This window comes from Amia ocellicauda, chromosome 12 (genome assembly GCF_036373705.1).
Source record: "Amia ocellicauda isolate fAmiCal2 chromosome 12, fAmiCal2.hap1, whole genome shotgun sequence".
NCBI classification, from domain to species: Eukaryota; Metazoa; Chordata; class Actinopteri; order Amiiformes; family Amiidae; genus Amia; species Amia ocellicauda.
Genome location: NC_089861.1, coordinates 24,817,730 through 24,840,364, shown reverse-complemented (window position 1 = coordinate 24,840,364; position 22,635 = coordinate 24,817,730). Strand labels below are relative to the sequence as shown.

The 22,635-nt window shown below is 50.9% G+C and overlaps 1 protein-coding gene across 4 annotated transcripts in view; it reads left to right on the top strand.

The window, feature by feature from the left end:
- sptbn2 (spectrin, beta, non-erythrocytic 2) overlaps nucleotides 1-22,635 on the top strand; it is a 44,141-nt gene that overhangs the window by 2,995 nt on the left and 18,511 nt on the right. For 2 of the 4 annotated variants that reach the window (XM_066718923.1, XM_066718921.1), the window contains exons 2-5: nucleotides 4,345-4,532; nucleotides 21,440-21,591; nucleotides 21,690-21,863; nucleotides 22,194-22,285. In XM_066718923.1, coding sequence (XP_066575020.1) covers nucleotides 4,376-4,532; nucleotides 21,440-21,591; nucleotides 21,690-21,863; nucleotides 22,194-22,285 — 575 coding nt within the window. In that variant the 5' untranslated portion in view covers nucleotides 4,345-4,375. Of the gene's footprint in view, nucleotides 1-4,344; nucleotides 4,533-10,188; nucleotides 11,147-21,439; nucleotides 21,592-21,689; nucleotides 21,864-22,193; nucleotides 22,286-22,635 lie in introns of those variants that run through there. The other 2 variants (XM_066718922.1, XM_066718924.1) reach the window with 2 other exon arrangements.

Below are 22,635 nucleotides of genomic sequence, written 5' to 3'. Positions count from 1 at the left end.
ATCTGACGGGCACAAGGGAGACGGAGGCCTTGCGTCTGCTGATTGGTTGGAGGCAGCATGACCAAAACTTCTATGTTGACATGTTTTATTACCACCAGTAACGTGGCTGTCCCACCACCGCCAATTGGAGCATGGGTTTTCCACATACACAAAAAAAAAGTGGATCCGTTCCTGGGTAGGTCATTGTGGCTGCTGTGACAGGGCTTCAGTGCCGCCTGGTAAAAGATGAAGCATTGGCGAGCATTGGAGACCGCTGTGACTCTTTAATCGGGCGTTGCTGCCCACCTTGTTTTTGTTTAGGCCGACGGCCCAGGCAGGGTTGAGACAGTGAAATGGGCACATGCTCCCACCTTTCCTAGGTGTCTGTATCTGGGGGGGGGGGGGGGTACGTGCCACTGTATATATACATGCACCATTTGCTCAGAGCATTCCTCTACATGTGCCAGCTGACCCCATAGGCACCTGATATCAACATCGAACGTTGTCATCTGATACTATAATTGTTATAAAGCCTGTGTCAGTTAACTGCTGGAAAAACTGCACCCCCCCTGTCTATGTAAGTAGCAGCCTAACAGGGATTGGAGAAAGGGAGATGAGAGGGGGTAGCTCAATACTGTGATATACGAGAGAGAGAGAGAGAAACTGATAATAGCTTCCTCTCAGACTCCACGGGACCCGAGGCTTTTAGCACTAGAGCGGCGCAGTGGGGGGGTGGGCAGCTCTGCAGAGTAGGTGCTGCTCACAAAATAGTGGAAGTTTCCGGTCCCCCTCCCGATTTCCTGTTTCCAAGTGTAGCAGAAGAGAGCATCCCGAATCCAGAGAGGGCTAATCCTCAGAATTAAGGCATTTGTGATGAGAGGGAGGGAGGGAGTGAAAGAGAAGGAGAGAGAGAGGGATACAAAGAGAGGGAGGAGGGGGAGAGCGAGAACAGTTAACAAGATCAGGCTAATATCCCTTGAAGTTGGGGGCAGAAGCGTGTTGGGGGGGGCAGGGGGATAAAGGAGTAATCTTGACACTAGCTCAACCAGTTCAGAGCCAGATCCAGTGAGTTCAGAAGACCTGAGATTTACCCACAATGCCCCTCGGCTCTTTACTGCTCCAGGAAGAGGGAAGCGAGACCTCCGATTATTAATAATTAAAGATTTAAATTATTAAAAAAAAAAAAAAAAATGCAGCTTGTCCGATTTGTCATTTCTTGGCATTAATTAGCAAAAATTATTTTCTCCTCTGTACACCGGACAGCACCTGTTCCCATTGGACCGCCCAGTCGTTGCTGTAGCTCACACCTCTAGATGAGATGGATATATTTTTAGCACTGAGAGGCACTGATGGTGCCCAGAAGGGATTTATATAATAAATACATAAATAATAAATAAGTTTCTTGAGCAGTGCGTGGGAGATTCGAGCCAATTCTCCAACGACTCCTAATGAGAGCCGCACTGAGCGCTCGCGCCGTTCCTGTTGGTACGGTGTGTTAACTTGAGGTTGACGCTCCGCGCTACTTTGAAGGGCCGTGTGTCTCTCGCAGTGCCCTGCCAGTATTGGCACTCCAGTTCTCGGGGAAGGGGGTCTGGCTTCCTCCCGCGGCCCAGAGACTGCTGCCAAGTCTTATTGGCTGCTCTGTATTGGTGTGTAGTGTGTGTGTGTGTGCACGTTGTCCCATTTGGGCTGTAGAGAGTAAGGGGATCGGATCAATACCCCTTTGAGGCTGGGAGGGGAAGTTTTATTTATTATTAATAGTAAGAGGAGTTTTTTTTAATTGTGCAGTGTTTTAGCAATGCACTTAAAGATTGTCGCTGGCTTGCATGATACACTATAACTGGTGGATTGACTGATTGGGCAAATATGACAAATATGTTGCTTATTTTATTGTGTGTGTTCTGGGGTGGGTATTGAAGGCTGTGTGGACTGTGGGACCCAGCCATAGGAAATTTACATTGTTGTTCCAGACAGAATCCTTTCCACCATCACTTCAGTCTTTTCTCTCGGCCCCATTGGCCCTTTGCTGGTTCGGCATCCCTTCCTGGCAAAGGCCACCCCCCCCAACCTCCTCCAGAAGCCAGGGAACAGGGACAAGGACACAGAGTGATTGTAGCGGCCCATTAATTTAATAGGCTGTGCAACTGGAGGCCCAACCCTGGGGGTAGGAGTGCAAACGCTAATGGGAGGCTCTTGCCACTTCCCCCCCCCACCCTCCCCTGGCCTCGGCACAGATCAGCACTGTGGTCGTCAGCTGTCACTCCCCATCAGACCCCGCCGCCCTGCCAACCCCCCACATCGAGAAGCATCCAGGAGGATTTTCGCTCTGATCCAATTCAGTGTGATTAGGCCCGGTGGCCCAGTCGCTGCCGCCCTTCGTTACAGCACAGCCTGTGGAGGTGGGGGGGGGTTGGGGTGGTGATGTGTGACATAGGGGGGGGTGGGGAGGGCCGGGTGAATTAAGAACTTATTGCCCGACCACAACCCACGACATCTTCCTCTGCAGGTGTCAAAGGGTGTGCAAACCTCCAGACCTTTCACCTAATCCTCAGGCCTGATTGGCTGGGTTGTTACTTGGGGTGCAAGGGCAGAACAACAGAAAACAATTTCAACAAATAAAACTATAAGATCACAAATTGTGCAGATTCTTGTATATTTTTCTTAACCTATATTTATTTGAAGTAAGGACACAGCGCCCCCCTCCTGGTCTGACCGCAGCCTTGGTCGGCTCCTGCCAGAGATAATGGACTCGTTTGCGAATGAAAGTTGACAGCCACAGAGCTGCTGGTGCTTCACACGCCATTTTGTGATCATGTGTAGGACTGCATGATGTCAGATTGTTGTTTCACCCAGACTGGAGCCAGCGCTGTGGGGACTGTAGTATAGTATAGGGGCCAGACTGGAGCCAGCGCTGTGGGGACTGTAGTATAGTATAGGGGCCAGACTGGAGCCAGCGCTGTGGGGACTGTAGTATAGTATAGGGGCCAGACTGGAGCCAGCGCTGTGGGGACTGTAGTATAGTATAGGGGCCAGACTGGAGCCAGTGCTGTGGGGACTATAGTATAGTATAGGGGCCCAGACTGGAGCCAGCGCTGTGAGGACTATAGTATAGGGGCCCAGACTGGAGCCAGCGCTGTGGGGACTATAGTATATTATAGGGGCCAGACTGGAGCCAGCGCTGTGGGGACTATAGTATAGTATAGGGGCCAGACTGGAGCCAGCGCTGCGGGGACTATAGTATAGTATAGGGGCCCAGACTGGAGCCAGCGCTGTGAGGACTATAGTATAGGGGCCCAGACTGTAGCCAGTGCTGTGAGGACTATAGTATAGTATAGGGGCCCAGACTGGAGCCAGCGCTGTGGGGACTATAGTATATTATAGGGGCCAGACTGGAGCCAGCGCTGTGGGGACTATAGTATAGTATAGGGGCCAGACTGGAGCCAGCGCTGCGGGGACTATAGTATAGTATAGGGGCCAGACTGGAGCCAGCGCTGTGGGGACTATAGTATAGTATAGGGCCCAGACTGGAGCCAGCGCTGTGGGGACTATAGTATAGGAGCCAGACTGGAGCCAGCGCTGTGGGGACTATAGTATAGTATAGGGGCCAGACTGGAGCCAGCGCTGTGGGGACTATAGTATAGTATAGGGGCCCAGACTGGAGCCAGCGCTGTGGGGACTATAGTATAGGGGCCCAGACTGGAGCCAGCGATGTGGGGACTATAGTATAGGGGCACACCTGAGCAGCAAGAAGAATCTCTGACTCCAGTTGTAATGAAAAGCTAATCAATCCCCAGGGAAAAGACTCATAAAGACACCCACGTCTCTTCCAACTGCGTATCTGAGCTGTTTAGACGTCCTGTGCTGTGCTGCGCTCTTATCTCTGTGTCTTTATTAAATCGCCTGTAAGAGAGAACTGTCTTCAACAACAACAAAAATAAATAGCCTTAATGAATATTAATTTTTAAATATGAAGATGACATGTTGTGAAAGCGTGTCTGGGCCGCCTGTGTGGGCTGAAGAGGCAGACAAGGCCGCTGCGTTGGCCCTGACTGGGATCGTTATTCTGCTAATTAGCAACGGAGCAGCTGAGGTGGGGGAAAGTGGCGCAGTGAATCGTGGGACGAAGAGTGAGGGAGAGGGGTGTGGGACAGGGATGGAGAGAGACTAAGGGACAGAGGGCAAGAGAGACAGGAGACGATTAGACAGAGACATGCAGAGGTTTTAGTACATGGTCAGTGTCCAGCACTTTGGAAACAAACTGATGCTTTGGAAAAAAATGCGTGTGTGTGTGTTGTGTTAGTGACCGTGTCCCTTTTGTCTCCCCCTCTCTGTGTCTGTCCCCCTCCCCTCTCCTTCGGGCCGCAGGTTGGATGGTGTGCCCACCCCCCCAGTCAGCATGAGCACCGTCTCGCCCACCGACTACGACAGCCTGGAGATCCAGCAGCAGTACAACGACATCAACAACCGCTGGGACCTGGCGGCCGAGAGCGAGTGGGATAATGAGAACAGCTCGGCCCGGCTTTTCGAGAGGTCCCGCATCAAAGCGCTGGCCGGTAACCACTATCCTCCTCTCTCGCTCTATCTCTCTTTCTCTCTCTGTGCTGGCTAGTTTGTGACTGTCCTCTCTTGTTCCCGATCAATCTCGCTCGCTCTCTGTCGGTGTGCCGCTGTCTGCCCCCCCCCCTCCCCTGGCGCTGGCAGCTTCCGCAGTATCGATGTGAGGGGGCTGATACACACCTCGGCCCCAGTGACACTGCCTGTGAGTGCTTGTGTTCACAGATGCCCCAACTCCTTGCTCCTATAGTATAGTATATACTATACTATACAGTCTGGCCCCTATACTATACTATAGTCCTCACAGCGCTGGCTCCAGTCTGGCCCCTATACTATACTATAGTCCCCACAGCACTGGCTCCAGTCTGGCCCCTATACTATACTATAGTCCCCACAGCGCTGGCTCCAGTCTGGGCCCCTATACTATACTATAGTCCCCACAGCGCTGGCTCCAGTCTGGCCCCTATACTATACTATAGTCCCCACAGCGCTGGCTCCAGTCTGGGCCCCTATACTATACTATAGTCCCCACAGCGCTGGCTCCAGACTGGCCCCTATACTATACTATAGTCCCCACAGCGCTGGCTCTAGTCTTGGCCCTAAACTCAGAAGGGTGTAAAAGTAAAGGAAAACATATTAAAAGCCATTTTTAATTAAAAAAGGAAGATAAAAACAAAAAAATGACATTAGCAAAACTTGCTCCAGTAAAGTGTGAAAGCTGTAGCTCCACAGGCCACCATAGCATCTGTTGCTGTAAGAACAGTATTAATACCTGAAATGTCACCAGCTATTTCCGTAATCCGTGGCCTCGACTGCTTTCTGATGGATTAAAGGGACGTGGGGGGGCAGAGCTTTCAAAAGAGGGAACTGCCTGCTCCACATCAGAGCGGCTGCAGTTGCCTCCAGCTGCCAGAAGAGGGCAGCAGCCGCACACTTCACCGCACGGAGGGCACTGGCGGCTCTGTGTAGTGTCTGACACGGCAGGTGCAGTGGAAAGTCACCCCCCCACTAGACAAAAATTTCACTCTTTGTACACACGGATATATTTAAAGGACCACATCTGTCAGTTGATGCCTTTGTTAGCATTCGGCCCTGAGTTGCACATCCAGGTAAAAGTATGTGCTGAGGTTAATTTGCAGATTCAAATATGTAATGTTTTATAATGTACATGTATGGAGCTCACTGGGGGGCCCACTCGCTCTCATGTCTGCGGGCCCAGTTTCTCTGCTCCAGCTGGGGCTGTGATCGCTACCAGAGCCTGGGGACTCAATCTCGGCCTTGTCTCCTGCTTGCTCATCTTCTCTCTCTCCCCTCACTGTGTCCCTTGACTCTCCTCATTCTCTCCCTCTTCCTTTTCCTGCCCCTCCCCACTTCTACCTCCCCCTTTCCTCTCCAAAACTTGTCGTACAGGTTTGCGAGGCAGTTGCCATGGCTGGTGTGGGCTTTGCCACCTGATAGCTGCTGTCGCCGCAGCCGGTTGAGGCAGCTGTCTGCGAGCAGCTCTGTGGCGCTGTGAGGAGGGTGAGGGTGTTGCGTATCGTCATGTAGCGTTGGGTTTAGTAGCGTCGCGCTGCGTTGTCTAGCACTGTGAGATTGCGTTGTTTGCAGTCGTGTTGGGCGTACGGGCTCCTCGTCTTTAGAGTTCCTCCGTGGTTGTGGCGGTGTCGGGGGGCTGGCCGGAGCACACTGGCACCAGACGGGCCTGCACAGTTTTCGTCTCCCCCTGACACACAAATGCGTCCGTTATTAATATTATTACTGTTAAAAATGAGAAATCCCTACACCGACGCAGGCAAGGGGATCTGCTCCACTCTGGGTTGGTCGTTTCGATTGATAAGATCTGCAGTAGGGTGGCAGCGGCTGTCTCTACTCTGTAACCCCCCCTGGGCGAGAAGGGACATGAAGCCACATTCCTGCTCTTAAAGCGGCCTCGCCATTCTGGGGCTGTAAGAGCTGAGAAACCGTAAAAGCATAGGATGAGAGAAGGTCTCTAATTTGACCAGATGAAAGTCTCTTGGTTGCTTCCCTGTGGCGTTTGCCCCTCTGGATGGCTCCGTATCTCCTGGAGCCCGGTGTCCACGCCGAGGGTTGTCCGCCTTGCTGGGTGAGCCCGGCTCCGGATCAGTTCGGTGGGAGGAGCCTCTCATGACTGTGTGACCCCCCCCACCCCCTTACACTGGTTCTCCTCTTCCTGCAGAGCCAGCTCTGTCCGCTGCCCCCTGGATCACTCTGCCACTCGTTTGTTGGAATGTGTCCACCATCCCTCCCCCTCTCCTCTCTCAGGGTCTCTCACCAGTGTGTACCCCCCCCCCCCCCCATATCAGCAAGAGGCGGATTATGGAGGCTAATCCTCACGAGACTCAGCCTTACCAGCCAGGGGGGGTAGCCCTTTGAGAGAGACCTTGTGAGACTGAGAGAGCGAGCAAAAAACAGATAGATATAAGGCCTTCCCTCTCTAACACTCACACACACTCACACTTGTCAGCCCGGTAATGAAGCCCAGGTGATGCCCTGTGGCAGGTTTGGCAGCATGGCCCGATAATTGATAATTGCCCCCTTCCCCCTCGGTGCTCACTGCGGGGGGCTCTCAGTAATATCCCCCCGTCCCACCACATCTGCTTTCCGTAACACCGTTGGCGCTGGGAGAGCACAGGGCGGTCCAAAGTCCTGGGTATTGGCCGGCGCATTCTGCCGTTGGCGCTTGTGTCAATACTGCACTAGATAAGGTTTTATGAGGCGGGCTGGACCCGATCCACGACATACAACATTGGTTTGTGGCCGACAGCATTGGATCTGTCTCTGTGCGTCTCTCCCTCTGTCTGTCCCTCCGTGTCTCTCCCTTCCTCCATGCCTCTCTCAATTCAGTTCAATTCAAGGGTGCTTTATTGGCATGACAAGCAGTTCTGCAGTGTTGCCAAAGCAGTTAATATTACATACATACATTGAAAAAAATAATGTTTTTCATAAAATATATTGCAGTAAAAAAATAAATCTTAATGTACATTTACTTTATTTATAACTAACAAGATTACAGCCTGTGCTCATGTATGTTTTCACAGTGAGCCCCTTAGGCTGTGGCAGGCGGCTACATATTGGGCGGCCAGTGGGGCTGTGTGTCCCTCCCCCAGGAGGAGATTTTTTTTTTATTATTATTTTTTTTTTTAAATGTATCACTTCTGAAAAAGCTGTTATATTTATGAATTAATTAAAGAATATTTCCCTAATTTGGCTATATTTATTGCAGTGGAGGAGGAAGTGCATCTCTGTCTTGACCTCTCCTGTCTGGCAGTGACACAGCGCCGCTCCTCTCTGGGCAGCCAGCTCTGCCTGTGTCGGCCCGTCTCTCTGGCCAGGCTGTGGGCACTGAGCCTGTACTTTGTCAGGATCCATCTCTGCTTCGTATCTCTGACAGGGTGTATTCTCTGTTTAGGGCCCGATAGCAATCCAGTTTACTTTGGGATTTAGTTTCTGTGTCCCAATGTTCCAGATAGGAGGTTTAGTTTGTTCAGTAAGTTGTTTTGACTCTAATGGGCAGCTGGTGAGCAGCACTGGTCTGAGGCTGGGTGGTGTTAGTGGGGTTAGGGGCAGTGAGCCTCAGGGCCAGCTGACTGAGGGGGCTCTTTATTGGGCTCAGCTCTTGTGTTGCAGTGACTCTGGGGGACTGCTCTGGAGATGCATCCAGAATTTCAGTGCTCTCTTCTGGATGGGGATGAGCAGTGGGTAGCGGCCCAGTTCGGCCCTGCATGCAAGATTGGGGGTGTTTCTCTGCACCTGTAGGATGTTTTTGCAGAACTCTGCATGCAGGGTCTCTGTTGGGAGTTTGTCCCATTTAGTGTAGTCCTGCTCACTGAGTGGAGCCCATATCTCACTGCCATACAGCGCAATGGGCTGAATGACACTGTCGAAGATCTTGGTCCAGATTCTAATGGGGATGTTTATTTTATATAGTTTTCTTTTGATGGCATAGAAAGCTCTTCGGGCTTACTCTTTTAGTGCTCTCTCTCTCTCTCTCTCTCTCCCTCAGTGTCTCTTCCTGTTTGTGTCCGTGTCTAGTCCGGTGTCGGGTCTGCGCTCTCCCCCTTCCAGTTCCCAGTGAGCGGGTCAGAGCTGTGGATACTGCAGGAGGCCCACGGTGCGCCGGGCCTGTCGTGTCTCTCTCGCTCTACCCCGATAACAAAATAGTGCACTGGAAAGAGAAAGAGGGACGAGGGCGATACGTTTGTGATCGGATATCTCCTTTACATTTCCTGCTCTTCCTTTCTAGGTCGAGTTTTGTCGGTTTTAACGTTTGAATCTGTAGTGACTGTTAAGGTAGAAGATTAGGCCCCTCCCTCCAACTGACACGCTCTCTGGTTTTATTTTTATTGTTTTAAATTTGGCACCCGAGTAGCACACACAGACGGACACACGCAGACGCTACGTTAACTCCTTCATCCAATCTAGGCGCCAAAACACCCAGACAGCCTGTGTAACAAGTGGAGGTTTGGCAGGGCTCAAAAATAACTGCGTGGGTTGGAGCCAAAACCTGTCCCGGACCGGGGCCCCGGGGGCACGGGGCCAGTTACAGTACACACTCTCGGCATCTCCACTCCGCTCCACGTTTTCCAGCAAAAGTCTATTTGAAGGACACGCCCCCAACCGCTGAAACCACTGCGGCGCTAAAGCAGGGCTGCAGTAGGTAGGTGGGGGAGGAGATGAAAACTCTGGTTGTAACTGTTATCCTGCCCCTGATTGAGTGGATACCTGAGGGGGGAGTTAGACCACTTTTCTTGCTTTCCTAAAGGGATCAGACTGATTGATTTCCCACACAAAATGCTAAAAATGTATATTGCTTCAACATAGGGGTGAGTTTGCGTTGCACTGCCCTGGTTGTCGCAGTAGGGGGCAGGCTGTGTCTATCCCTCCCTCACACGGGCCGCGCCGGGATGCCACTGTTGGGTTTCAGTGTGGCCCCGGTGTGGGTGTGTTGGCCCTCAGTCAGGGGTGTGAGGCTGGCTGTTCTTCCGAATGGCATCTGCCCCATCTCTCCAAGGGGGCAGCTCCTTAGGGTAGCGCGTAGGGCTTCAAAGAGATCTGACGCCGAGATCTTGCCTCACTGCGGGCGACAGGGTGGAGCAACGGGCAGAGGGAAGGGCAGCGCTTATCTGAAAATGAAACGGGTCAGGTTGGAGTCACGGGGAGGGCGCGGGGGGGTGGGAACGGAAATCGAAAGCACGATGTCACGCACAGTTTGCAAACTTCCTTCCTGTGCTTGTTTATTTATTTATTTTGTATTTATGATTTTCTGCAGTGGAAAGCACATTTTTGACCCAGAAGAGGAAAAAACAGAAAAGGATAGTGAGTGAGAGAGAGTGATTGTGAGTGAGTGTGTGTGTGTGTGTGTGTGTGTGTGTGTGTGTGTGTGTGTGTGTGTGTGTGTGTGTGTGAGAGAGAGAGGGAGGGGGCGTGCTTCTACTTAAAAAAAAAAAAAAAAAAAAAAAAAAAAAAAAAAAAAAACGAAAGATGCATATTTTTTTTTTCCTTCAGGAGCTCGCTTGTGTATCTCCAGTCTCCTCCAGAATGGTACGAACCCTCCCCCCTGTAACACCTTTCACAGTGGTACGGTCTTGCTCCCCTCCCCCCCACCTCACCATGCTCACCTTATGTGTATTGGCCAGGCTGGGGTGGCTGTGGCTCCAGAGTGAGCTCTGTTTACCCAGATAGCTTCTGTCTGCAGCTCTGCAGGAACAAGGTGTGTGTGTGTGTGTGTGTTTGAGTTGGTTTGAGCGTGCGCGCATGGGCACAGAAGGCTGTGTCTTTGTGTGTGTGTGTGTGTGGGGGGGGGGAGAGTTTGTGGTTTCTTTACACGGCTGTGTGTAAAGAGTCGAGAGAGAGAGAGAACAGTGAGAGAGAGAAAAACAAATTGAGAAGACAAACCTGCGAAACAGAGGATATAAAACTTTTTTTTTTTAGTTGGATTTTTGTAAATCAAAACCTCCACTCTTTCTCTTATTTTTCTCTCTCCCTGCTTTTTGGTTCTCTCTCTCTCCCCTGTGTGGCAAAAGCAGAGGGAGAGGTGTAGAGGCAGACAAAAAAGAGGAGGGAAAACCAGAGAGATAGAGGAGTGGGAGCGCATGGCCTTGATTGCAGATACGTACCCGTGAAAGGAAGGCTAAAACCAAGAAAACACAACTTGGGCCAACTTTTGTCCTAACCTGCCCCGTGTGGATTGTGTGGAGGTGACTATTTTCTGCAGGGGACTCCCTTTCGCTGTCGCTTGGCTGTGTGCGTGTGTTTTGTTGTGCTTCTGTGCGTGCCCGTGTGTATGTGGGACTGCGCGTGCCCTGCCCGGAATGGTGCTGATATTATCGGAGACGATTTGAAGTCGACAAATACACTGACTCGCACCTCGGAGGGAAAACGGAAAAGGGAGAAATAATTTTAAAAAAAGAAAGAAAAAAAAGACCAGAGCAGCAAAGATCAGAGGAAGACCCGCAGTAGTGGGCTGTAATGATGGAGCCCAACCACTGGCAGCTGCAGGGCCGGACCGGCGAGACGCCCCTCTCTCCAGCCGCCTTCGTGAACTCTGCCCAGTACTCCAACATACTGGAGGGCAGGTTCAAACAGCTGCAAGGTAAGCCCTTCGTGGGACCGAATATTAACCCTCCGAAACTTATATTTCAACTCAATTTCTTGAGTTTCAGGCGTTTTTTTGTTTTTTTTTAAGAGGTTGGTGTCAGTTGGTGCCAGCTGTGTCCAGGTCGGTTTGGGTTCTGTTGGGATTGCTGGGTAGAGCCAAACAGCTTTCTTGGTGTATTCATTTCCCTGTTCTGCATCTCTATCTTCATTTCTATCCTTTTGGTTATTCTTTTATTTATTTTCTTGTCTTTCTGCAGCCTTCGTTCCTCGCACGCTGGTTGTGAGATGTTAAGCCCAAAATTTGTAATAGAAAAATAAATCATTGCCAAAATAATTTGTAGTGTAAGTTTGTTTGTATGGCCCTGAAGTGTGGAACCCCCTGCCAAGGCCTGGTCAAGGGGTCGGGGTCAGAGGGCACGGGAGGAAGATGGCAAAGGCATGGTTGTTCGATTTATAGCTGTTACAGTTGCTTATATATATATATATATATATATATATATATATATCTCCACAAAGGGTCTAGGCCCACACTGGGGACAATATCCATTGCTGACCCGCAGGCAGCTGATGGTTTGAAATCGCCCATGGAGCCCAAGGGTGCTGGCAAGTGCCCGCTTTGTCCCGGGCAGAGCAAGACACAGATAGAGCTGCAGGAAGCCCATCTCGCTCGCTGGTAGCTGGAGGGTGAGAGCGCGGACCCGACCCCGTACCCGAGCCCGGGGGCTTCCGAGTTGGTCACTAAATCTGCCCTAGTGCAATTAGCCGGTTTGTGGGCAAGTGACACTTCTCTGTGAGGCTGGAATGGGGTTTAATATCCCACAGTGCCTTGTCACGGCCACGAGTTAACTGGGTGCCCAGAGGGATTTCCCTACCGGTAACTAAGCCAGGGTAGAAAGACGACTACTCTGCCCGGAAGGGTGGGGGCAGGAGCAATTGGGCCTGGGCCTCAAGCTGGGCCGTTTTCCCTCTCCTCCGTGCCGAACGGGTGACTGTTACACTTTGTATTAGTTTACTGTCTGCGGTTGTTCTTTTATTCTGTGAAGCACTAGAGAGGCGGTCACAGCAGAGCACCCATTTCCTTTGCCCTGTGAGCCCCAAGGCCATACAAATCGTTCTCCACACGTCCAGGCCTGGATGAGGCTCAGTGAGCAGGCAGGGCAGCTGGACCCTTCAGGGAGGCCCAGCTTCACACTAATGTAATCCTTGGCATCATTTGTATTCCTTAATATGTCATGATGAGTTATACCTCCCCCCCACCGTACCCACACTTGGCCCCTGCTCCTCCTCTCTTGGCCAGGGTGAAGATAGATGGGGGTGAGAGAACCCCAGCTTTCTGCCCCTGGTGCGGCGCTGTGCAGCGAGGTGTCTTGGCAGGCAGGAGTCTCTGCCCCCCGGGCACATTCCTTGCTGGTTACCTAAGCCGGTTCTGTAACGGCACCTCGACACCCCCAAGGTGTGTTACCAGCTCTTTCCGGAGCTGGGGGGGAGTGCGTCTGCCCCCTCTGACCACCACCTCTCTTAAAAGCAGCTCCGGGTGCGGGCTGCGGTCTTGTTACTATTATTTTATTTTATTGTGTTTTTTTGGCTTGGTTTTGGGATGAACTGCTGTGGCACAAGACGTCTGCGAGAACAAGCGTTGGCCACATCCTGCAATAGTCGGTCATTAGTTATTAATTTGTTTACTTTAATTATAGATGCTTCATTATCTGCCTGCTCCCCCCCAATGAACACGGACAGAACACAGTAATACAAGATGCGTGAAGGGAGCAGCGGTGTGTGAAAAAGAGTTTGTTTCATTCATTAATTCATGCAGTTCAAACCCTTGGTGGCTGTGAGGTGATCCTGCACAGCGGCCCCTTAGTGTGTTGGAGCTGGCTCTCAGTTTGGTCATAGATGGAGGGGGTTGTGTGAGGGGGATTTCGCAAACGCAAATACAGCAGAACAGGAGTCGGGGGCCAAGAGAGAGGTGTGTGTGTGTGCACGTGTGTGTGCACCCTGCCTGCGATGGCTGTGCTCGTCTGCTGGAAACGCTACGACAGATATGTTACAAAATAGCAAAACTGTGAGAAACGCCCGTGGGGGATGCTGTATCTTGAAACCTGCAGCAACTGAAATTAGTCTGAGTAACTGAGCAACTTCCCATCACCCTGTAGTGTAGGCTGTGTCTTGTAGGTTGTAGTCCCCCCTTATTTTGTTTTGTGTTCCAGGAGAAACTCTTCTATGCTATGTGCTAATATACTAGGCAATACTATACTTTTGCAGAGTATAGTATACTATACTGTCAAGCACCCAGCTGAGCAGCTGCTCTGTGGCGTGGTAGTGTGTGGTGCTGTGTGTTTACACTGCGATGCCACAGGCAGACCTACCCACCCACAAAATATAGCTGCTCAGAATGCATCTTGACAGTTGTGCAGCCTGGCCATTCGGAGCGATTCGGAGTGGCATGACCGGGATCGACAGCATGGGCCACGGAGCAGTGCCATTCTTTTGTTATTGTCATTGTCCCCTGTTCCCTGTCATGCCTCGCCTCGTGCCAGCCCATCCCATGGGGTGTTGCATGGCAGCCGGGCCCGAGGGCAGTGGGGTGGGCACCCTTTTTCATGGCTGAGCCCTGCTCTGTGTGTCCCGGGCTTTGAGGCGAGGGTGTGTCGCAGAGCCAGGCAGCACTACAATACTGGAGCTTACTGCCTCGCCACATGCATTCCTCTACTGCTAGGCAATGTGGCTGAAGCTTCTGTCTGTGGTCTGTCCTGTGTACTATGTCCCCCCCCCCCCCCCCGTCTTGCTTTATATATATATATAATTGTAAACACGCTTTTTACATCTTGATACTGCAGGCCCACTTTGTAATCGCGGGGAATAGTCAGTGGTTCTTGCAAAAGGAAGGACGAAAGGTTTGTCATTGGACACTTTGGTAGTTGATAAAATCCGGCTGGGCGCTGTGCTTTGTGTGCACTGTTGCCATACTTGAAGTATTTTGTCAACAGCTGCGTGTCAGATATTGTCAGTCCTGCTGGTAGCTGTGTTACGTAGTGTACGACCTGAACCTGAAAGACTGGTTTCGGAGAGAGAGAGAGGCGCTGTAACGTGCACCGGGCACTCCTGTTGCGCAAGAAGAGTCTGATCGTGGCTTGGTGCTGGTAGGGGGGTTATTGTGGCAAGGAGCGCCCTTAGCCAGCGCTGACCAGGTTGACCCCCTGACCTCTGTCCTTGAAGTAGCAGTTGGCTGCACCTGATTGGTTCCCTGGAGCCCTGGGGGGCGTGGCAGCCACAGGATTGAATATTAACCACTTTGTGTAGCTAGGGTTCGTAGATTTGTGTTTATTTAATTTATTTCCTGTGTTTCTTTGAATAGTAACCATAAAATAAAATAATAACAATGAAATCAAAATCACAGAAGCTGCAGGCGACTTCAGTCTTCCAATCACTGCAGAGATAATCCTCCAGGGCCTATGTCTGTGTGTGTGAGATAGGTATGTGTGGGGGGGGGCTGAGGTTTTGGCGTTTTAACACTGCCAAGAGTCTTGGAGGGGAGGAGTCGGCTCGTGGCGACTGGGCCTCCTCTTCTCTTGTCATCTTATCTATTCTGAAAAGTGTGAGACCCGCCCTGCCTGGGTGATGCATGCGCTGCAGGAGAGAGGCCGGAGGGTGGCTGCTGGTGCGGTCAAGGCGATAAGTCAAGTGGGGAGGGCGGTTGTGGTGTTTTGTTCTGTCCACGAGCGTCTCTGGTCCCTTCCCATCAGCTCCCAGTCACACGTTCTGTCCCGTGGGGGCGATGGGAGCCCAGCCACCTTGGCCTGGGTAGCCCGGGCTGTGGCACTCGGTCTGAGTACAGGGAGCAGCGGCTGCAGCCGGCTGGCCAGGTGTGTGTGTGTGCCAACGTGCGTGTTGGTGTGTGTTGGTTTTATGAGTGTTTGTCTGTGTGACAGTTGTCTTTGTCAATACGGTGTCATTTCAACAGAGGAAGTTGCTGCTACAGGGAATAAGCACATGTGTGTGGGGGGGTGTGTGCATGCATGTGTGTGTGCCCTGTGATGACGCACGCATGCTGCTTAACGAGAACGCTACAGCAGTGCTAATTACAGAGCAGGGCCGGAGCTGCAGACCAGGGCTTTGGTTGCGAGGGTGGGGGGCGCCTGTGTCGATTCTTCAGATGTGTTAAATAAGAACCAGACTGTGTTGTCATTGATTATGGTCTTGTTCTTGGGGGTGGGGGGGGTGTTCATGTCTTTGAAGTCCTCTCTAGTGCTGCAGGCTGGCGTAGAGCTTATTTATTTTTAATGTAATTTGTTTATATCTCTCTCTCTCTATTTTTAAATTAGACATGTTGCCTAAAACCACTTTGACACTCACAGCTTGTGTTTTCTGCTGCTGCTCTTCAGTACAATACATATAAATGCAAGCTAAACAGCTCTGTAGAAGGTAACGTGCTTATCAAGTTATTAACGTCGCTCACTGATGACATCACTGTGTGGCGCCGGCGTTAGCAGCTCAACGCATCTGCGGTTTCATATCGCCTTCTATGGGCGCGTCTAGTTTTTTCTTCTCCGTCTTGGTGGATCACACCCCAGGTCAGAAAGTCAAGGTTAATGCTTTCTTCTAGTCACCCTATTGTGTGCTGGGAGCGGCCGTCCCTCAGAGGGGGCGGGGCTCTGCTCCGAAGGCCGAGATCGAAGCCCTGGCAGCGGGGGGGGCTGAAAGCTGCTCTGTGTGAGCTCGGATCAGTAATGCCAGCCTTGATCTGGTGAAGAATGTTGTTTATTTAGGAAAGAGGAAAGCGCAGGGTGTCAAAACACACACGCAGACACACACGCAAGCAGACAAACCCTCACACAGACGCACACACTGACACATGCAGACCCTCAAACTCATACAAAGACGCACAGGAAGACACACAAACGCTCACTTACATGCACACACATACAGACGCACAAACGCTCACACTGACACACACAGACACACAAACGCTCACTGACATATGCAGTCGCACAAACTCACACTGACACACACACACAGTTACATCACAGACTGGACACCCGGTTGTAATTGAGACACGGTGGGGGCTTCAGGGCTGGGGCTGTTTAAATACCATCTTTCTCACTTTGTGCACCAACTAGGACAAGTGTTTTTAGTGATTGTGCTGCTGGCTCAGTTGCGTTTCTCGCCTCCCTCCCCTCTCAGGTGCCCTCAGTGCGGGAGCGGGCTGACCTTCAGAAGCCATGCCCCCCATGACTGTGACCATGTGCGGGTCATGTCAGCATGCGTGTTGTGTACACAGCGCCCCCGTGTTTGTGGTCAAAACAGGCCAGGGCGCCGCAGACACCAGGGATCTTGGGAATCGGACGCCTGCCCTGTCGCACAGCACCAGGTCGAGGCCTTCCTGCCAGCAGAACCCGTCTGGGGAAACCTAAAGTGTAAAACCTGTACTTATGATGCCTTTCAAGACAGATGTGTAAACCTGTATCTTACAGATGTTTGTTTTTGAGTGGCATGGTCTTATGAGAGCTGTTCTGATGAAGCGCTGTACGGCAACGGTGACTCAGCGTAAAACTGCCAATGGGATCCAGGCCATGTGACGTGGTAGTGGTGCCAGGGTTGAAAACGGACCATTTGCTTATTAACCTTTGACCTCTGCAGGGCGTTCTGCTTTGCGTCACTCCACCACACATCTGACTCCCTAGACTCGGGGGGCCACCTATCTGTACACCGAAAGTACAGGAGGGAGGTCTCCAGCCAGCATCCCCACCCCTTTCTGCGGCACATTCGAATACAATCTCCCACGGTCGCAGATGGATTGCATGGAGGGGGTGTTTGAGAGTTGAAGGTTACGTGGCTGTTCAGCATGCTTGCCGTTGAGGCGCAGTGTTTGCTCTCTGCTCCAGTTACTGTGCTGTGGGTCCTGGGTGGCTGGCGGCACTGAGAGGAGTCGGGGGGGCTCAGTGCTATATCTGTCTGCTTCTGAGCTCTTTTGTTGCCGCTGTTGTTGTTGATGTTCCCGGCACGTCTGGGAGCAGGACGCTTGCCGGAGAATTATGAGAGGCCTCGGGGTGGGGGGGAAACGGCCCACGCCAACTCTATTCAGTCAATCGATCCAACAATCACTCACTCAGACTCTCTCTGACACTCACTTGCTCACACACTCGAGCCTCTGACCTCCCAAACAATCCCCACAATGACAGGCATGCTGTAGGGACGGCCGGGGCATTTAGAAATGTGCGGTTCGTGGGATTTTGCAACCTGTATTTACAACACCTCCTAGACTGGGCCGACGTGTGCAATCACCTGCCCCCCCCACCGCTGACTCTGCAGACTGTAATTATAGCCCAGGGAGGAATTGCAACTCTGGTAAGCCGTCAGCCTGTCACCAGTATAGGCTGCCCCCGCACCCCCCACCTACACACACACACACACACACACACACACACACACACACACACACACACACACACACACACTCCCCCAGGGCACCACTCTCAAAAACTGGTCACCTGGAGTCTCTCTGCCTCCCGTCTCTCTCCCTCCTTCTGTCTCTCCGTCTTGCCCAGAACACGCGAGATAAGAGGCAAACAATCGATACCTGATAAACCTCTGGGTGACTCGCGCGCCGCAGAAGTGTTGACAAGAGTCACGCCTCAGCTATGCCGTGAATGCAGAGAGGAGGAATGTGCAGCGGAGCAGTGGCCGGACCGCACAAATACACGATCGGGTGCTACGGGAGGCGAGAGATGAGACGTTATGAACAGAGCAGGGGATTTTGGGTGTTCGAGAGCAGGCCGTGCCGTGCCGTGCTGTAGATCATGCTCTGTAGTCCCGCTCCTCAAACCTGTCTGTCTGGTCCTTGCTCTCCCTGCCCTCGGGCTCCCCCCTCCATGCAGGTACTTTGTGCAAAAGGAGGTTGTTGAGGAGGGGGAGGGGGACGGGGGACAATATATCTTAAGCTCTTAATGGTTTTATCTGTGGCTTTTAAAACACACACTCGCGTATGCTTGCACGTAGCCACACGTCTGGTCTCCGCAGGCCTCTCCGCTCTTCGACTGACCTCCTGACAGGGGGCCCGACCCGGCCGTAGGCCCCCGACTCCTCTACTGCAGTCGCAGGGAAGAGAGCGCACACACATGCATGCATACACAACACATGCTAGCACACACACAGACACGCACACATGCTAAATAAAACCAAAAAAGATTAATAAAGTACTTGAAGAATTCTTCTTCTCAACCTCCATGTGTCCTCCCACAGCTCCACAGGGTTATGAGGCTTTGTTATTGCCAGGGTGTCACAGTGAGTAACACACGGCACCAGCCCTGCTTCCATTTTAACCAGTGCTAGCGACCCACACGCTCCACCTGCGTAGCACAGTAGTAGCAAACGTTCAAAAAATACTGTTTATTAGGTTTAGTATTTTTACATTTCTTAAAATAAAACAATTTCAATTTTAATACTTATGATTAAAATCGTTAAAATACCAATCCTTAAAATCACTTAAAATTTTTAAAATCTTGTGATTTTTAACCAAACTAAAACAATTAACTTTAAAATAAACGTGCTCAAATCAAATAAACAAAACGTGATAAAAGCAAAAAATTGCACACCAACAAAAGAGTCAGATACATTGAAAATAACTGAAAATGCATTGAACAAATTAAAAAAACAATTAAAAAGGAAAAAATAAAAAACAAACAAAAAAGGTCCAATGCATTTTAAATTAAACCCAAAACGGTCAATGTATCTGACAACAAAATATAACAAAACTCTACCAAAAACCCTAAACAATTGTGATTTAAAAACAACTAAATCTTTAAAAACAATTAAGATTCATTATTTAAAATCTTCTTTTAAAAACAATCATTCATAAAATCTTTAAAAGATCTTGGACTCGGGCTCCAGCAAAAATAAAGCAATAAATCTCCCCGCAGGTGAGAGTCGGAAGCAGCTGGCGGGGAGATACTGAGACCTGTCTCTGCAGGCTGTGTGGAGGGGCGGCACGCGGTGTGAGATTCTCTGTAGCTGTGCATCGTGCCTGGCGGGCATTGGACGAGAACAGGCTCCCACACCCACACACACCGCTCTGTTGTGAGGCCACGGGCACCCGGATTTCCCACCTGTACGTCAGATGCCCGGGTCAAAGGCAACAGCAGGGTGGTTTATGGGAGTTGTTTTGTTTATTTTTTTATTTTTTTTTATTTTTTTTACATATGCATCCACCCCCCCAGTATTGTGACTGTGTAATTGAGCCACTGGACCCCAAAGTGCCCAGAATAAAATCCTCTTCTAAATTATTTCAGACCCACACATTATTCAATTTTACTAATCCATCGTGCTGGCGGGCCGGGCCTGCGCTGAGACACAGACTTACTGTAGCTCTTCTCTCATTTGCATTGCAAAGAAGGTGGCAGCCTGGATGTGTCATGGGCACCAGCCCCCCGTCCTGCCTGTCCTCTCTGTCCTCCCTCCCTGACAGACGTTTATTTATTTTTGTTGGGTGTGTTCATCACAGCCTGTGTGTGTCTGTGGTTTTTGAGCCGCTGATCAGGTGACTCGGTGCCGAAACATACGTGTGTGTGTGTGTGTGTGTGTGTGTGTGTGTGTGTGTGTCCAGGTCTGCAGCTAGGAATTACGGGGCCCGGGACAAGTGCTATGTGAAGGGCCCCTCTTCCAGGTAGTGCTTGTCTAGGGTGCACTTGGATATAAATTCTGGTAAACAACATTCTAATTGTAATTTCATGTCCTGTCTCCTGCCTTGACAATGACGGAGCACACCGCTGTGCCTTCATATTAGCCAAGTCCTGAGTGATGACTTAAGTCAATTTTGCAAGCATGTTCACATTTCATTGACAGTACAGCCAAGTTGTTTAATCGGTTGTGACACATAGAGCACTCGGCAAACTCAATCATCAGCTTTCTCCTCACAGCTAGTGTGCGGTTCTGTCTTTCCCAGGATCGATAATGAGCTTGCATTTTTTTCTTGACTTCGTTTTACATAATTGATCATGCATAACAGGGTCATAGTGTGATATTAGTTTAAGTGCACCCAAGACATTGCCATTGTGGAACAATTACAAACTGACAGATGCAACCTTACATCTAAAGCCTCTGTAGTAAAGCTCTTTTCTTTATCTTTTTCCTCTCAAAGTGTCACAGTTGTCGTCGTCCCCCCCCGTCAGTGTCCCTGTGTGTGTCAGTGTAGTGTGAGAATTGCTGAGCAGTGGGTTTGTCCCCAGTCTGTGGTATGACGCCAGCACTACCCAGTAGTGATGGCTGCTTCTCATGACTCGAAGAATGACCTACTGACCCTGACGAGGCACAGCTAAAGCATCAGGGTGGGATTGAGGGGAGGGCCGGGGGTACTCTGTTCCCTGTCGCAGATTAATTTGTCGGGAGCCGTTTTCTACTGCTTGTTAGTAAACAAGGAAACAAAATCCAGGTGTGTGGTATGCAGTGCTGCGAAGAGGTTGTAGTTTTAATTATGGCCTTCATATGGAAAGAAGTGACAAGTGACGAGAGAGGACATTGCTGGGATGTTTCTCTTGGGGTGTGTGGCTCGTCAGACTGGTTGGGAAAGATGAGGAGTGGAAACTGAGATCTCTGCCTCTGTCATTCTCCGTCTCTCTCCCTCCCTCCCTCTTTCTTTCTTTTTTTTTTCTGCCAGACTTTCCGCAAATTTTGTTTTTGCAAAAATCCTACACAACACGCACGTCTTGCCCCAACTTTCGGCACAGAATATCATAGATTTTTTTCTCGGGCATCTCTGTGGCCCTGCCCCTGCTCTGCGCCCCAGAGGAGAAGTGACGGCCGGGTACACTGAGGAATCAAGTGCAAAAAGGGACCTTGGGAAGATTTTTATTCCAGCTCTGTTCTCGGTTGTTTATTGTAGCGCCCCCCAGTTTGCTATAAACCCAGAGCTGCCAATCATGGAAAAGTGGAGGGGGCAGCAGGGACATATTATTAGAACTGCTTGGGAATTATATTTTCTTGATGCCTCCATGTATCTGAAAAACTTAATCCCAGAAGTCCTGATCTTTACCATGGACACGGGGGCGGAAATTAGATGGTTTATTTTTCTAGGGGGGAATAGATAGAAATAATAGAAAAAAATAAAACATACAAGTACTGAATGGGGGCTCCGGTTTCCTCCCCCAGCCCAGAGACAGACTGCTAAAACTGATTGGCTGGTCTACATCACCTGTGTGTGCGAGAGGGACCTGACTTCCTGTCCAGAGTGCATCCTGTCTCCACCAAGAAATGCTCCTGATTTTCAATTTTTCTCTCTCTCCCCCCTTCCTCTCAGATGAGCGCGAGGCGGTCCAGAAGAAGACTTTCACCAAGTGGGTGAACTCTCACCTGGCCAGGGTCACCTGCCGCATCGGTGACCTCTATGCCGACCTGCGTGATGGCCGCATGCTCATCCGCCTGCTGGAGGTCCTGTCTGGGGAGCAGCTGGTCAGTCCTGCCACCGTCTGTTCAGCCATCCGCCAGTCTCCCCTCTCACAGCTGCTGCCTCACGTCCGTCTCTCCCTCTTTCCCTCTCCATCTCTCAGCCCAAGCCCACGAAGGGGCGCATGCGGATCCACTGCCTGGAGAACGTGGATAAGGCCCTGCAGTTCCTCAAGGAGCAGAAGGTCCACCTGGAGAACATGGGCTCCCACGACATCGTTGATGGCAACCACCGCCTCACTCTGGGCCTCATCTGGACCATCATCCTCCGCTTCCAGGTGTGTCTGCTCCGCCTCCTCCCCCCTCTGTCTGCACCTGTACTTGTACCTGTAAATCTACCTGAATCTGTACCTCCAGCACAACCTGAACTTCTACCAAAACTTGTACTTGTACCTTGTATTTGTATTGTATTTACAGTGTTGTCCCACTTCCTGTACCTTTACTTGTACCTCTACCACACTCTGTGTTGGGGGGGTTAATTCTGTAGTTGGAATCATGTTCTGCAGTCGGGTGATTGGGTGAGGTCAGGGGTCAGAATTTACGCGGTAGATGGGAGTGAAGGATGGGGTTAGTCTTGGGGTTTGACGGTGTCCTATGTGTGTCCTCAGATTCAGGACATCAGCGTGGAGACGGAGGACAACAAGGAGAAGAAATCGGCCAAGGACGCTCTGCTGCTGTGGTGCCAGATGAAGACTGCGGGGTGAGAATCGCGACTGAGCGCGCTCAGTTGGCATTTTAGAGTCTCGTGATTTGTGTGGTGGACAGAGGTGGGGTCGTGACCCGACACGGCCAGAGGAGTGGGACGGGTAGTCTGGGGCACGAGAAGAGTTTACAGTAAGAGATTCAAGAATAGGGTCCCCAGGGAGTTCGAATCTTCTGACATTTCACACGTTTCAGGTCTTTGAAGATTTAGCGGCTTTGAAGTGTTGAACAGAACTGGGAGTTTGTTTAATGAGAACAACAGAGGGAGAGGGTGGGAGTGGGAGTGTAGGAGGGAGAGAGAGGCAAAAAGAGGGATCTCACCTTCTCTGTGGCATGCCTGTGCCGTAT